Raw genomic sequence first — 16815 nt, 5'->3', positions numbered from 1 at the left:
GACAATTTGAAGAAAATGTGTTATTTAATTTTATAATGTCTTAATTTTAAATTTATAGTTCAATTTGAACTTAACATCATCAAAGTTTTGATAAATTGATTCTTTCAAGTTTATTTCTCACTTACAGATGAACCTTCTACTAACACAAACAGATCATCCTAGACGAATAAGAATATTTCTTAGTTCCCAAAATGGCTGACTTACATCTTATGTTCCTGCCGTCAAGATAATTTCTGGCTTTTTAGGCGTCGTGTAAATTGTGGGAGGACTGTTGCATTTGAACTGTACACCCGCTTTATATTGTTCTTTTTCCTGCAACAGTACTGTTATTTTTACCCGGACAGTCGAAATGACATGTGTTTTGGTTTAACATAACCGGTGTGTTTGTCGTCGCGACAACAATATCATCAACCGTCAGGTGTACATCGGCGAACCCGAGAGTACATGCGCTATTGATAGCAGTCGAGGCGTAGTGAACACCATCTTAGTAATTTCAGTCCAGTTCTCAAGATTTAAGGTAAGTCGAAAATAATGTGAATACCTGCATGTCTGTTTTCAGAATCCGATGACGGTCTCAAAAATCGATTGAAATTCCTCAATCATTTATCGCAAAAAGAGACATCTTGAAGTTGAAGACGTTGGATACATTTCTTATTTGAGAAGTTTATAATTAATTTTTTGTCTAATTCTCCGTACAGCAAAGTATGTACTCGTTGATGGTGTTTTCCGTTTAAATATTATCAATGTATGGCAAATTTTCACCCACAATAGTCAATCCTGGGATTTTGTTACATGGTTCCTTCTATCGTAGCGAACCTTGAAAGCATATCGATTATACAGGTGGTTGCTTGATTATGCTGAGGCCGTTGTAAGGTTTTGCTTTCTCAAGCCACTATAACGTTACTACGTGAAGATTAAAACACATATAGCGTGACAAGTACTTATGTGATATCCGAGGAAATTTAACATAATAGTTTCAATTCCAAAGACACCTCCGAATCCCACTCTATCCAAACTAAACAATCCGAAAGCGCATTTCAACAATAAATGCGATAATAAACACGATTACGCCACAATAATTTGACTTAAAAATTCCCTGAATTCATGTGTATGAAGAAATATTGACAATTTAATATTTACTTTTTATTGGAAAAAAATTGACATTAAATTTTTGTTTATTTGTATTTTTGTGGGTTGTCATTGAATAATGAGTCACTGAATGTTAGAACACTTTCAAGGTTTACATTGAATTTTCTGAAATTATTTAGTCATGGCAATGTATTTAGAACTACCACTAAAATAAATCAACAGCCACCAGAGTTCAAAATAATTAAATTTATGGCAATTCCGCTGTTATTTTGCGAATAGAGCGATATTAAAAATAAATGGAACACATGTGTCAGTGAAAGTAGATAGTGTAAGTGATGTGTATGATGGCATTCCAGTAGCATGAGGTCGTACATCAATGACATCATCAATCCTTTGATGAATAATTTCATTGGTAATTACAATAATAATAGCACTGTGGTTATTAGGGATGAGGTGTATCGTTTCCTCCTGGCATCTGTAGGGAAACCATCATCCCCAAATATGTTACCACTACTCAAATTTGCTGGGTTTTCGGGCCTCCACAAGTAAGTAGTTATTAGCTGTATTCACATGTCCATGAATTTATTATAATGTTTAATGGTGTTGAGAGGAAGCCATTACACAGCCATATAGATGACAACAGTGGCTGCAAGGACATTCCCCGTCATGTTGTTACATATGTCAAATATCTCTCAAGAGCATTCTTGTCAATGTGATGTTGTAATATTTTAAAACCAGAATATGAAAGACTTATTTTGTAGGAGAATTTTAGGGTAATGAATGCAGTGCAGTATCAATTACATACAGCTACATGTAGAAAACTGGACTGAAAATAGAAACATTGCCACATTTGATTGCGTGACAGGATATATGTGGGCCAACCTAGAATACTAACCTGTCTGAATGAATAGTTGGATAAATACAAAAAGATGAGTCATTCTGTATAAAATGTGTTATTTACTAATTTAGCTGGACCTTGATATTTATAGGGATATCTACAAACCAGGTAAATATTGCAACATACATATATACATGTGTATATACTATAAACTAAATTTATGTATTTTCAGTTAAATTATTCAACGATATGACTAATTAGTCTATTCTATTCACATACATAAACAAACCCCTACAGGAGTGAATTGCTCCTAGGAAATTGTTATGTAGTGTTTCTGAGTAAGATATATGATTTATTTTGGTATCCTTGGAGATAACACAATGAAAAGATATAAATTATTGTGTTATCAATGTTGTACTTTGGTAGTTGAGGCCAATTAGGGGACAACTAGATCCTGTTCATAGTACACAGAATACCATAATATTTTTCAATGCATGTAGACTGTACATTGTACTTCCTGGTGTCAGTGATACATAGAGTCTGTCTACTTTGAAACCATTAGATGAGAGTGGAATTACATACCATACCAGCATTGTGTTCATGTTAAAGACGTCACAAAGTAAGCATACATTGTACAGATTGCATGATTAGGAATCATCTACATAGTACATGTACAATAAACATTGAATATTGGATTATAACAATTATACATTTCTCACTTGACTGCAGATTATAAAAACTTGTAAATAATCAGAATAGAATCAAGTGATAAACAACTTCAAAATTCAAAATATTCAGTCAAGTTCAATAAATTTGAACAAACAATGTAGTAATTTATGAATTGAAGTAGCTTTAAATAGATTGATTAAATAAATGAATAGATATACTCATGTACATGTATTGGTAGATTGACAGGTGACATTAAATAAATGAATAGATGTACTGTACACTCATGTACATGTATTGGTAGATTGACAGGTGACATTAAATAAATGAATAGATGTACTGTACACTCATGTACATGTATTGGTAGATTGACAGGTGACATTAAATAAATGAATAGATGTACTGTACACTCATGTACATGTATTGGTAGATTGACAGGTGACATTAAATAAATGAATAGATGTACTGTACACTCATGTACATGTATTGGTAGATTGACAGGTGACATTAAATAAATGAATAGATGTACTGTACACTCATGTACATGTATTGGTAGATTGACAGGTGACATTAAATAAATGAATAGATGTACACTCATGTACATGTACATGTATTGGTAGTTAGTCAAGTGTTCAATGTCATTATATGCAGGGGTACAGTTACTGAGTTAGTCAAGTGTTCAGTGTCATTGTACATGTATGCAAGGTACAGTTACTGAGTTAGTCAAGTGTTCAGTGACATTGTACATGTACATGTATGTAAGGTACAGTTACTGAGTTAGTCAAGTGTTCAGTGTCATTGTACATATATGCAAGGTACAGTTACTGAGTTAGTCAATTGTTCAGTGTCATTGTACATGTATGCAAGGTACAGTTACTGAGTTAGTCAAGTGTTCAGTGTCATTTTACATGTATGCAAGGTACAGTTACTGAGTCAAGTGTTCAGTGTCATTTTACATGTATGCAAGGTACAGTTACTGAGTTAGTCAAGTGTTCAGTGTCATTGTACATTGTATGCAAGGTACAGTTACTGAGTGAGTTAGTCAATTGTTCAATGTCATTATATGCAGGGGTACAGTTACTGAGTTAGTCAAGTGTTCAGTGTCATTGTACATGTATGAAAAATTGCCTACTTTTACTTTTTTAATTAAAAGAATAGTTTATTGTAAGTTTTGAAAATTACAATAAATTGACTAGTGTACATGTGTACACATGATGTAGGTCAGGAAGAAGAGAAAACAATGTTTTTTGATATGTTGATATAGATTTATCATGTGAATTGTATAACACTGTGATATAGAATTTATGTAGTTGCTTAGAACCTCAGCTTGTAGCTTTGAATCCATTGATAAACTACAATGTACATGTATAAATGTACAAATATGTGTGTGAAAAGTGATACTGGAACAAATTATTAGAAAGATTTTCATTGATGTTAATTGAATTACTAATTTGGTTAGCATGAATTACAAGCCACATGAGATATAGCAGCAATAAAGACCTCAATACGAAGAAAGATGTACATGCATGTACGTTAATGAAACAAGTTTATTTGAATGTGAATTCAACATAATATGTATTCTGTGTAAGTTCACATTACCAAGGCACTCTGAATACAACAACAGTCTATTTGGTACTTGCTAATTAGATTTTACTCAGCAATATTTGATGGGTTCCTAAGAGTTTCTGCAGTGTAGCATGGATTGACAGAATTCCCACACTAAAATACACATACACATACAAATCATTGGATGCATACTACTGTGATGATTGTAATATACAAATGTAGACATGTACATTGTCCTGTACATAGGTAGAGCTAACCCTCACTGCTGTGATGATTGTAATATACAAATGTAGACATGTACATTGTCCTGTACATAGGCAGAGCTAACCCATATCCTGTATACCGGAAAAATGACCTCAAATAATACAATAATTAATATACTTTTACGTCATCTGCGACTACGAATTCAATTTTTGAATGTCTCAAAATACTTGTTTCATTTAAAAATAAAATCACTTCCACATCATATTGTCAAGCATAGTATCACGCACCTCTCTGATGACTGCAGTGTGGTTGTTTACATCTCAGTCTTAACTTTATCATCCAATCAGAGTGCGCGTTTGCTCTGTAGTATGATGGGATGTTTACATTTGTACTATTTGCATATCACTCACTGTCAGATTCAAACTAATACATGTAACCTTCAGCTGAAAAATGAGTGCGTCTTTGTTTTGCGTACTGTATTCCATTAAATGTACAGAAATGTTCATGATATGCTTTCTTGTTCTAGTTAAGCAAAAATTGCACCCTCTGTGGCGGTAATTTTGATACTGTTCATAAATTTAGGAATTCATGTTTACGATCGTGTGCTCGTCGTCACTGTACTTTTGCCATTCTGTATGGAATTTTTGACAATTTCCCTGTGACACAAAACGTCCAGATCAAAGACTTGTACAATGTATACAACAATGATATTTTGTATTGTTGATAATAAATTTGGCATTGGAAATGTTGGTTATAGCTGGATTTCTAGATGTCTGCTAGGTTTATTTACAACGGGACATGCAGTGATCATGTGATACAACAAGCAAAAATACGGCTGTTGAAATACACATGCATATTTGCAGGGCTCTCGACCAATCAGAATGTAAGATTGGTGACAAGTAAACTTGCCATTGAATGGATAAGAAGAAAGGGAAGATTACATATACATGTACTATGTATATAAACATACATGTAGGGAAACTTTACTTGGAATAAATTGGTTACTTTTGTAAGTACGTACATGTATATGTTATTTGCCAAATACCATTCCATATCTTGCTGCGAGAGGTAATTTTTCCGGTAATAACGTCTAAAAATGCTGTTTCATTTTAAATATAAAAATCACTTCGTGTTATACTGTTGAGCATAGTATCATGCACCACTCCGATATCTGCAATGCGGTTGTTTACATGTCAGCCTTAACTATATCATCCAATCAGAGTGTGCGTTTGCTCAGTAGTATGACGTATTGTTTACTATTTGCATATCACTCAGTGATATATTCAAACTTATAACCATCAGCTGAAAAATGAGTGCGTCTTTGTTTTACGTACTGTATTCCATTAAATGTACAAAAATGTTCGTGATATGCTTTCTTGTTCTAGTTAGGCAAAAACTGCACCCTCTGTGGTGGTAATTTTCATATCCTTCATAAATTTAGGAATTCATGTTTACGATCGTGTGAGTTCGCCGTCACTGGACTTTCGCCACTCTGTGTGGAATTTTTGGCTTTTTTCCCTGTAACATGAAAAGTACAGTTCAAAGACTTGTTACAATTTATACAACGGTGATATTTTGTTCGGTTGACAACAAATTTGGCATTGGAAATGCTGGTTATAGCTGTATTTCTAGTTGTCTGCTAGATTTGTTTACAAGGGGACGTGCAGTGATCACGTGATACAACAAGCAAAAATATGGCTGTTGGTGAAAAATACGCCTGTGTATCTGCAGGGCTCTCGACCAATCAGAATGCGAGATTGGTGACAGGTGATGTATAAAGGTACATATGTACATGTACTATGCATGTATGAACACAAATCTTACGTTAAGAGTATTTTCTGGCTAACTTGTATTTCAAGTACTGCAAAACCAATGATGTAGATGCATAGTGTTAGTTATGATGTAGAATGACCAGGGTATAAATTCCTTATTTCCTGTTTGAACACTTACATGTACAACTTGCCTTGCAAGTGTACACAGTCACAACCTAGACTATTCATAATTTCTCATCAAATTTATTATGAGTATAGTTTAATTGAGGTTTCAATAATATTTGGTATACAGTGAAATTACAATGTGCTTGTCATGAAAGTATACCAAAGTAATGCATTTTAGTTTGGAACTACAGCACATTAATGAAACACTATACACAATTGAAACACAATGTATTGTGAAAAGTAATTTATATATGATAAGCTTTCATGCATGCCCACCTGTACATATACAAATATAGTGGCTGATTTCAGGTATTTTGTGTAAGTAAAGTTTAGTTTTGTGTAAGTAAAGTTTAGTTTTAAGTTTAGTTTTGAGTAAGTAAAGTTTAGTTTTGAGTAAGTAAAGTTTAGTTTTGTGTAAGTAAAGTTTAGTTTTAAGTTTAGTTTTGTGTAAGTAAAGTTTAGTTTTGAATAAGTAAAGTTTAGTTTTGTGTAAGTAAAGTTTAGTTTTAAGTAAGTAAAGTTTAGTTTTGAGTAAGTAAAGTTTAGTTTTGTGTAAGTAAAGTTTAGTTTTGAGTAAGTAAAGTTTAGTTTTGAGTAAGTAAAGTTTAGTTTTGAGTAAGTAAAGTTTAGTTTTGTGTAAGTAAAGTTTAGTTTTAAGTAAGTAAAGTTTAGTTTTAAGTAAGTAAAGTTTAGTTTTGTGTAAGTAAAGTTTAGTTTTGAGTAAGTAAAGTTTAGTTTTGAGTAAGTAAAGTTTAGTTTTGTGTAAGTAAAGTTTAGTTTTGAGTAAGTAAAGTTTAGTTTTGTGTAAGTAAAGTTTAGTTTTGAGTAAGTAAAGTTTAGTTTTGAGTAAGTAAAGTTTAGTTTTGTGTAAGTAAAGTTTAGTTTTGAGTAAGTAAAGTTTAGTTTTGAGTAAGTAAAGTTTAGTTTTGAGTAAGTAAAGTTTAGTTTTGTGTAAGTAAAGTTTAGTTTTGAGTAAGTAAAGTTTAGTTTTGTGTAAGTAAAGTTTAGTTTTGAGTAAGTAAAGTTTAGTTTTGTCGTGTATAAATTGAGTTATTACAATGTACATATCTCTGTGATCCTGTGATCAAGTTAGGATTCTGTGCTTAGTCCTTTCATTACAGACGGATATTTCTGTTCAAGATATTGTTACATTATTCTTTATCAATTGTAATTATTTCCAATCCCATGTATTAATTTATTTAATTAAGTTAACTAACCCTCCCCCTCTCTGTTTGTACGTCCTGTGTTTTCTCTGTAATGTATTGTTTGCCTTTGTATTGTCTTGCAGTTGTTTTGGAAATTAATAAAAAAAAACTAATAAAAAAAAAAAAAAAAAAAAAAAAAAATGTACATATCTCTGTACCTGAAAACTGTCAATTGACAACATCTAATTTTATCCACACAATTTCATTGTATCAGCTCGTCAGGGACCTTGGGCCATCATAAATTTTAACTCCTGACCTGTTTTAACAACAGAATTGCAAAAGCTGACCATAGATTCTTGTTTTGTTGTACATGTACATCATAATATTTATCTTTATCTCATTCTGAATATCAGGATATCACTGTAATCCAACCACACAAGTTTTAATGCATCAAAACCACTAAATCACATGCATACAATACTACATGTAAATAGACCACATTTTTATGCATTGATATATCTTGTATTTGTTAATTTTTATGTGAGGGTATCAGCTGTGTACAGTGTACGTCCTTAAAATACAGTAATAGGCTAAGTGTTTGAATACTAATGGTACAGCAAATACACAAATGGAATGATTGTATCATAAATCAATCAATGCAGTGAAACGGGTCTGCCTACAAGCAACTAAACATTGCACAATACAATAGCAGTACTCCTAGTCCATTGATTTGAAAACAAAGAACTTAGAATAGTCACTCTGTTATTGATTTCCATTGGGAAGGATTATGAATACTGTTGCTATTTGCTGTGTACTTCAACATTTCAAAATGTAGATTGCTATGTATGTATGTTTTACAACAAACACTGTTCAAATAGTGTAGGAATTATCAGTGCTATTCTGGTGGCCTGCAAAATTAAATGTCACATACATGTATGTTGTCAGAAATGGAATGTAACATACATGTATGTTGTCAGAAATGGAATGTAACATACATGTATGTTGTCAGAAATGGAATGTAACATACATGTATGTTGTCAGAAATGGAATGTAACATACATGTATGTTGTCAGAAATGGAATGTAACATACATGTATGTTGTCAGAAATGGAATGTAACATACATATATGTTGTCAGAAATGGAATGTCACATACATCAATGGACTCTAAGTAAATGATAACATAACATTTTTTACCAAGCAGACCACTTTATAGATTGTAAAAATGCAGTATGTGTACATGTCTAGAGTGACTCTGCACTGCACTTGATTGTAGTATACATGTACATGTACTGTCTGATAAAACATTGTCATCAGTGTTTTATTGGAAAAGATAAGGAGCACTTACCAATAGTTTGGGTTACCTATTATTACAAGTTTATTTATATTGGTGAGCGAATTATTATTGTTGCTGACTGTGACCCACCTTATCAAAATTGACCAATTTCACTAAATAACAAACTGCTATTTACAGATTAGGGAATGAGCAATTGTGTTCTCCAAGCTACATTGTACATGTAGCAACCAAATATAAAATTGGTGACTATAACTGTATATAATGTCCTTCATTTTTATCTGTGGTATTGTAACCGAGAGAAATAAATATGTCAATGTATCCGTCTTTTTTACAGTTCTTTTTGATAAGTAGATGTATATGTGTAGATCAAATATATTTCCTCTAGGTTTCCAACCTGTTAGTGTTACTGAAATTTAGATTTCCCTTTCGAATATGAAAAATACTTGTACTGCTGGGAGAAATATGTTTGATTTAATCAGGCTGCCTACTGTCTGTCTAGTTACATGTATGAGGACTGTTGCAAAGAGAAAATCACACACACACACACACACACACACACACACACACACACACACACACACACACACACACACACACACACACACATCCACACATCCACACACACACATCCACCCACACATACACACACACACACACACACACACACACACACACACATATACACATACATGTATGTACATGTACATATACTCCTACAAACAACAGGTCCCTGTATATATACAAAATGTATATGTAGTCTGGATTGACTCAACTCTCAAAAATATGAAGAAAATATTAGCAAATTAAGGACAAGTGATGTGTATTGACATGTACATGGTTGTATATATACTAAGTACAGTTTTGTTTATTTCAATACCCATCAAATACATTAATTCATGATTTGTAAGTTGCCTGCACATGTACATTTCTACCTGGACCTAACACGGGATACATACATGTACATGTTGTATGTACAGTGTAATTTGAAACCAAACTTCTAAAATAAAACAAACATCATTGAGATTTGCAAAATTTAATTACTGTACAAATGTAGCTAGGTGTGTATGTTGGCTGGGTTCTCCACCCTGTATACATGTATGTATTGTAGTTGCAATCAAAAACATTAACATTGTTTCCTTGTTCTGGAATCAAAATTTGTTTTAGTTTCAAATTCACAGGTTTTAATTTATGGTCTGAGTTTGGCTCTATATCTATACTACCAAAAAGGTATAGTGGTTGTAGTAGTGATATACATGTATATGTATTGTATATATACATGTACATGTAGTAATTTCAGTACATGCAACATGTACATGTACAGTGTAAAATTGGAAATCAAAATTAACTATTCTCTAGAATCAACAAACATTTTCTATGCAGTACCATATTATTAGCGCTAAGACTTGGCAATCTGGTTTAATCTGTTCTTGTAAACAAGATTGTCACATCAGATTGTCACAAGATTGTCACATCAGATTGTCACAAGATTGTCACATCAGATTGTCACAAGATTGTCACATCAGAATCAGATTGTCACAAGATTGTCACATCAGATTGTCACAAGATTGTCACATCAGATTGTCACAAGATTGTCACATCAGATTGTCACAAGATTGTCACATCAGATTGTCACAAGATTGTCACATCAGATTGTCACAAGATTGTCACATCAGAATCAGATTGTCACAAGATTGTCACATCAGATTGTCACAAGATTGTCACATCAGATTGTCACAAGATTGTCACATCAGATTGTCACAAGATTGTCACATCAGATTGTCACAAGATTGTCACATCAGATTGTCACAAGATTGTCACATCAGATTGTCACAAGATTGTCACATCAGATTGTCACAAGATTGTCACATCAGATTGTCACAAGATTGTCACATGTGTAGTGTTGAGATCTTCATATCATATCAATCAGTGAGACTTAATTAATTTGAGTGTAATAATCTAATCAATTATGAAAGCAGGGTATCCTGAGTAAACTCTGTCCTTCAGGATGTTGACCAACTAGAAATAATGAGATTACAGGGGATAATTTATCTTTAGTAACTCTATAGTTGATGTAATGTATACAGTGCATGGTGTGTGTGTGGGAGGTAGGGGAGGGGCATCAAGTATGAATCTAGTGAAGTGATTGTTAATTTGAATCATGTGAAGATATTATTAGATTATGCAAACACACAAAACAGCAAAATAAAAAACAAAAAACAAGAGGGAATAAAACACTGAAACATAGTGAAGTGACAGTTGTCTTTTCACTAAATGTTTTTATTAATGGTCAGTGTATTATAGTACATGTACATGTCAGTCAACTGTTTCCACATCTATTGTTTATGTGGACATGTTTATATAATGACAATCACAGCAAAACATATTTCATATTTCTGCATTGTTATTTATGGTACATGTACATGTAATATATCTTAACTAACAATTTGGGTGACCTTTTCCTTTTTATTATTTTTCATCTACATGTATAGTTCCAAAATGTCTGAGGCTGTGAAAGTAATCGTGCGATGCCGTCCTCTCAACGAGAGGGAGCTAAACATGAAGTGCAAGACAGTGATGAAAATGGATGGCAACAAAGGACAATGTGCAATAGTCAAACCAAATTCCAATGATCCGCCCAAAATGTTCACCTTTGATGGAGCTTATTATATTGATTCCACCACTGAAGCGATATACAATGATATTGCCTATCCACTCGTTGATGTAAGTATTATTTCATTTTATCATCATAGGTGTTGTATGTGTTATTTTATTCTCTGCCCAGTTCTAAGTATTCAGGGTGTAACTGTAAAGTATGAGATTGAAAAGAAGTCTGATCATCTAACAATGTGTTTTGTTGACAAGTTGAATAGGATTGCCATCAAATATCCAATGTATTGAATACACCATGGCAGATTCATACACAAGATGTAAGAAGATCTTAGTGCAAATAGTAGTTACACTTTGTTTTCATTCATGTACTTTATAAATACCCAAAGGCTTTAAAACGTAGACAGCTTTGCATCAAAGTGGAATTTCTTCCAGGAAAGCTTAGCTTCAAAGTGTTGGTGACAGGTACATGGTATGTAGTGTCTTATCATGTAAACATGTCAAGCTCCAGGGTAGAATCATTGAAGCATACAATACTTGTAGCATAACAAATGACAAGTGTTGTAGTCTAACCATATTGCAGTTTAATTGTATGACTCATTCTTTACTAACTTTCAAGCTTTCCAGAACGGAAATGTCTGTGAGCTGATAGATATTTCCATTTCTATAAACTCTGAAAGGCATATGAGTCATGAGGAAATACATGACTAGTTTTATGTACATGTATTCAGTTTAGTGTGTTTGGACTCACAATGATATCATTTCTTTGTTCATTGTTAGTACAACTGAACTGAGGTTCAGTAGTGCTATAGGGATTGCCTGGTGTGTGTGTGTGTGTGTGTGTGTGTGTGTGTGTGTGTGTGTGTGTGTGTGTGTGTGTGTGTGTGTCTGTGTGTCTGTGTGTCTGTGTCTGTGTCTGTGTCTATGTCTGTGTCTGTGTGTGTATGTGCACGCATGAGTGTGTGTGGGTGTGTGTGTGTGTGTGTGTATGTGTGTCTGTCTGTCTGTGTGTCTGTGTGTGTGTTTGTATGTAAACGACTTCAAGTCAAAAACTGCTGGACTGATTGCCATGATATTTTTTGGGTGCATTACCTTGGGTGTCTGGTTGGGAAATTGTTCAAATCAAAATGATCTTATCACTGGTGTGTGATTTGGGTCAAAAAATGTGATTTTTGGTCGAAAAGCTTCAACTTAAAAACTACTGGGCAGATTGGGCTGAAATTTTGGTGAAACATTCTTCAGGATGTTTATACTAAGAAATGTCCATGATATGATGGTCCCATCAGTGATATGCAAATTAGGGCTAAAAATGTGTCTTTTCGGTCAAAAATCAATAATTCCAAAACTACTGAGCAGATTGGACTGAATTTTAATGGGAATGCATCTAGGGATGTATAGTTGAAGAAATATTAAGGATACAGTGATGTCATCAGTGATATGCAAATTAGGTGTAAAAATGTTCATTTTCGGTCATAAACTTATATCTCGCAAAGTACTTGGTCAATGAGATTGAAATTTGTTGAGATGTTTCTTAAAGTGTTATTATGCAGATTTTCTTCAAAACATTTTGACAAAATTGGCCCTAGCAACCATGACCACGCCTTTAGCAACAACCAAATGGCAATATATTTTGGTTAAATAAAATGTCATCTGGTAGGCAAGTGAGTAAACAAAAAATGTATGCAAATATCCCTAGCAACTATGGCCATGCCCATGGCAACAGCCAAACCGTCGTGTATTTCACAAAGAGAATAACAGGGATTAATAAACAATTGACTAAACGTTCAAAAATATATGTAAATTTGCCTAGCAACAAGGCCACGCACATAGCAACTGCCAAATAATCACGTATATTGCAAAGATAACAATAGGAATTGAAAGACAAACGAATAAACATTCAAAAAATGTATGTAAATTTGTCTAACAACAAGACCACGCCCATAGCAATAGCCAAATGATCACATATAGTGCGAAGATAACAACAGGGATTAATAGACAAATGAATTAACATTTAAAAATGTATGCAAATGTGTCTAGCAACAAGACCATGCCCATAGCAACAGCCAAATAATCACATGTATTGCTAAGATGATATCAGAAATTCATACACAAGTGAACAAAAACATTAAAGAATGTACGCAAATATATCTAGCAACATGACCACACCCATAACAACAGCCAAATGATTGCGTATATCACAAAGATAGCAACATGGTTGGATAGGCAACTGGATAGTCATTCAGCAAATGAACACCTATTGTTAGCATGGACTAGCATATGGATAAACATTGTTAAAAATTGTACAGCTCTGCTACAATGCCATTGGCGGTATTTTTAATGTCAGAATTTTGAATATAAGGTCTAGGTGTCTTTGTCACAACATGCAGATCAGTTGTCCCCTCAAAAAAATTACAGAGCCATGTAAAGTAGGTCTTCATCTCATTAGAATTCCAATCAAACTTTGCTAGAGGTTTTCATTTCTTTGTTTACATGTTGTATGCCTAGTATGTATTTATTGTAGTTAGAACTCAGACAATTTAAGTTTAATGTTCAGATTGTAGGTGATAACCTTTGACTTATCTAAATGAGAAAAATGGTTACCAGGGCTAATCATTAATATCTTTACACTAAAATACAATGTAAGTAATGAAGTGATTTTTCTCAATGACAACACACTTTAGGAAATACAGTGAATTGAAAGCAGTTTTCTTTAGACACAACGACAATCAAACTGATTGCAATAAATTACTAAACCATCTCAATAAGATGTTGATTAGATTGTAGTAAAGCTGTTTCAAGGGCATTTACAGATGTCATTTTAATAGTCCAAGTAACTGCAGCAAGGTATAAAATACAACCAAGTCTCTTTGAATGTCAATTTATTCATGTAACTTCTCCCTACAGTATTTTGTTCTATTTTGTGTCTACACATAATTTGTCATCATAGTTATATTTAACTGATACTATGAATTGAAATGCAGAGTTTGTTAAAAGCAACTGATGGCTTTATGGTCACTGAAAATTACATTATTCTCAAAGTAGATTTCCCATAGGACCTAGCGGTGTAGTTTATGTGTGAGGATAATTTCTCAAGGGACATGCTGACATGGTGATGTACATTTCTTTGATATGTGCATGCATTTTGATAAGTTAAGCAGTTACCGTGTTCTAAAATCTGTAATGATATTTGCGTATTTGAAGTGCCCCAGGCACAGTTTCTTTGATTTCAGTCTGAGCTAACTATTGAATGATAATTCACATTCAGAAGGCATCATTGTATTTATTCATATATAAATCATTATATACAGATACATGTATGGTGGGTGATTGAAGTATTTTGATCAAACCCAAACTGTGAAATCAAATAATTCCTTCCAAAGATTGGGTAAATACCATCCAGACTCAAAACTGTCCCAAGTAGTACATGTGTATATGTTGTGCAAATATTTAACAATGTATGAAAGACAAAAGACTCAAAACTGTCCCTAGTATTAAATCCTGGGCAGTCATAAACAGCAGGAGTTGTGGGCACTTTATTAGTCCAGGGCACGCACACAATATGGTGTAGTGAAACTAAGTTTCATACAGCAAAAATAAAGCAGCTTGTAATGCTGGCGTGGCTGGTTGCAGAATAATACTAAATTTAAAAGTACATGTAAGTTTACAAGCCAACTCTGTTTATTAAGTAAAGTAGATAATCCTAAATCCTCAAAACTCATTGGTTAACTAGCCAGTACCCATGAGGCCCTTCTGCCCAGGATTTAAAACCAGTCAAAAATTAACTGTGCCGTACATGTGTATGTTGTGCAAATAACAATGTATGAAAGACAAAGACTCAAATACCTTCAGGAGTACATGACTCGTAATGTATGCAGTCATGCTAATCAATATGCAGACTGTAGGTCACAAAATTGAGTTTTAACAAAATCTGTGCTACAATGAATGTATCCCAATGGTAATAATAAACAGTTAAGTTAAGTTAGTTAGTGTCACTGTCAGCCAGAAAATACTATATGGATGTTTAGATGTAGATATGTATGTATGTATGTATGTATCAGGCTCTATAACAATCTGAATCAAATCGGATGTGGTGAAATTGGCTAGATGTCTTTATTTACCTCTATTTCCATCGTTTTGAGTCATTTGTTTTGTTCTGTTGAATAAACCTTTCAAGATCCTTGAGATTCAAACAAGATTTTCAACTACACAGGGTCAAATGTGGGAAGGCGGCAATCACCCGGAACAAAACAAATGTCACAAAACGATGGAAATAGAGGCAAATAAAGACATCTAGCCGCTTTCACCACATCAGATTTTACGCAGATTGGTTCTGTAAGTGATATCAGCAGTTCACAATGTTCAGTCATGACTTTTCAAGCCAAATAAATATGTTGATCTTTGGTATTGTAATATGTGGCAACATTTAATTATTTCAGATCTTTATATACATGTAGCACTGAGCAGTAGAGATATATACACAGCTTGTTGGTCTAATTGCAAAATCTTAGGTGTACATGTATCTCATCAATATGTTTGTTTTCTTTGATATGCATAGGGTGTGTTGGAGGGTTATAATGGCACAGTATTTGCATATGGTCAGACTGGCTGTGGAAAGTCATTCAGTATGCAGGGAATTCAGGATCCAGCCACACAAAGGGGTATCATTCCCAGGGCCTTTGAACACATCTTTGAAAACATTGGAGTGGCTGAAAACTTCAAGTACTTAGTGCATGCGTCTTACTTAGAAATTTACAATGAAGAAATCCGTGACCTTTTATCCAAAGACACCAAGAAGAAATTAGAATTAAAAGAGCATCCTGAGAGAGGTGTATATGTAAAAGGTAAAAATCTTTTTGATACCTTTTAATTTCCTTGATGAACATAGGAGAATTGAGATTGTGGATTATTTGGGGTATTGACACAAGTAGATAGGATGTTCTCTGCAGTCATAACTTCACAAGTATACAATAATAAGTGGAAATGCAGCAGAAACACCACAAGCATGAGTACAAATACCCAAAGTACCCTCACATCATGTGGTTCTGTTAAATACCCCAAGTACCCTCACATCATGTGGTTGTGTTAAATATACCAAGTACCCTCATATCATGTGGTTTTGTTAAATACCCCAAGTACCCTCACATCATGTGGTTTTGTCAACTACCCCAAGTACCCTCATATCATGTGGTTCTGTTAAATACCCCAAGTACCCTCACATCGTGTGGTTCTGTCAACTACCCCAAGTACCCTCACATCATGTGGTTTTGTCAACTACCCCAAGTACCCTCACATCATGTGGTTTTGTCAAATAACCCAAGTACCCTCACATCATGTGGTTTTGTCAAATAACCCAAGTACCCTCACATCATGTGGTTTTGTCAACTACCCCAAGTACCCTCGCATCATGTGGTTTTGTCAAATAACCCAAGTACCCTCACATCATGTGGTTTTGTCAACTACCCCAAGT

The 16815-nt window shown here is 33.8% G+C and overlaps 1 protein-coding gene across 3 annotated transcripts in view; it reads left to right on the top strand.

The window, feature by feature from the left end:
* Window positions 1-143: 143 nt before the first annotated feature.
* Window positions 144-16815, top strand: part of LOC144434614 (osmotic avoidance abnormal protein 3-like) — a 46290-nt gene continuing 29618 nt past the window's right edge. For 2 of the 3 annotated variants that reach the window (XM_078123093.1, XM_078123091.1), the window contains exons 1-2: window positions 11223-11462; window positions 15904-16189. In XM_078123093.1, the coding sequence (XP_077979219.1) occupies window positions 11223-11462; window positions 15904-16189 (526 nt within the window). Of the gene's footprint in view, window positions 518-11222; window positions 11463-15903; window positions 16190-16815 lie in introns of those variants that run through there. The other variant, XM_078123092.1, reaches the window with a different exon arrangement.

This window comes from Glandiceps talaboti, chromosome 4 (assembly GCF_964340395.1).
Source record: "Glandiceps talaboti chromosome 4, keGlaTala1.1, whole genome shotgun sequence".
Classification (NCBI taxonomy): domain Eukaryota; kingdom Metazoa; phylum Hemichordata; class Enteropneusta; family Spengelidae; genus Glandiceps; species Glandiceps talaboti.
The sequence above is the reverse complement of the archived record's forward strand: the minus strand, read 5'-3'. Positions and strand labels throughout refer to the sequence as shown.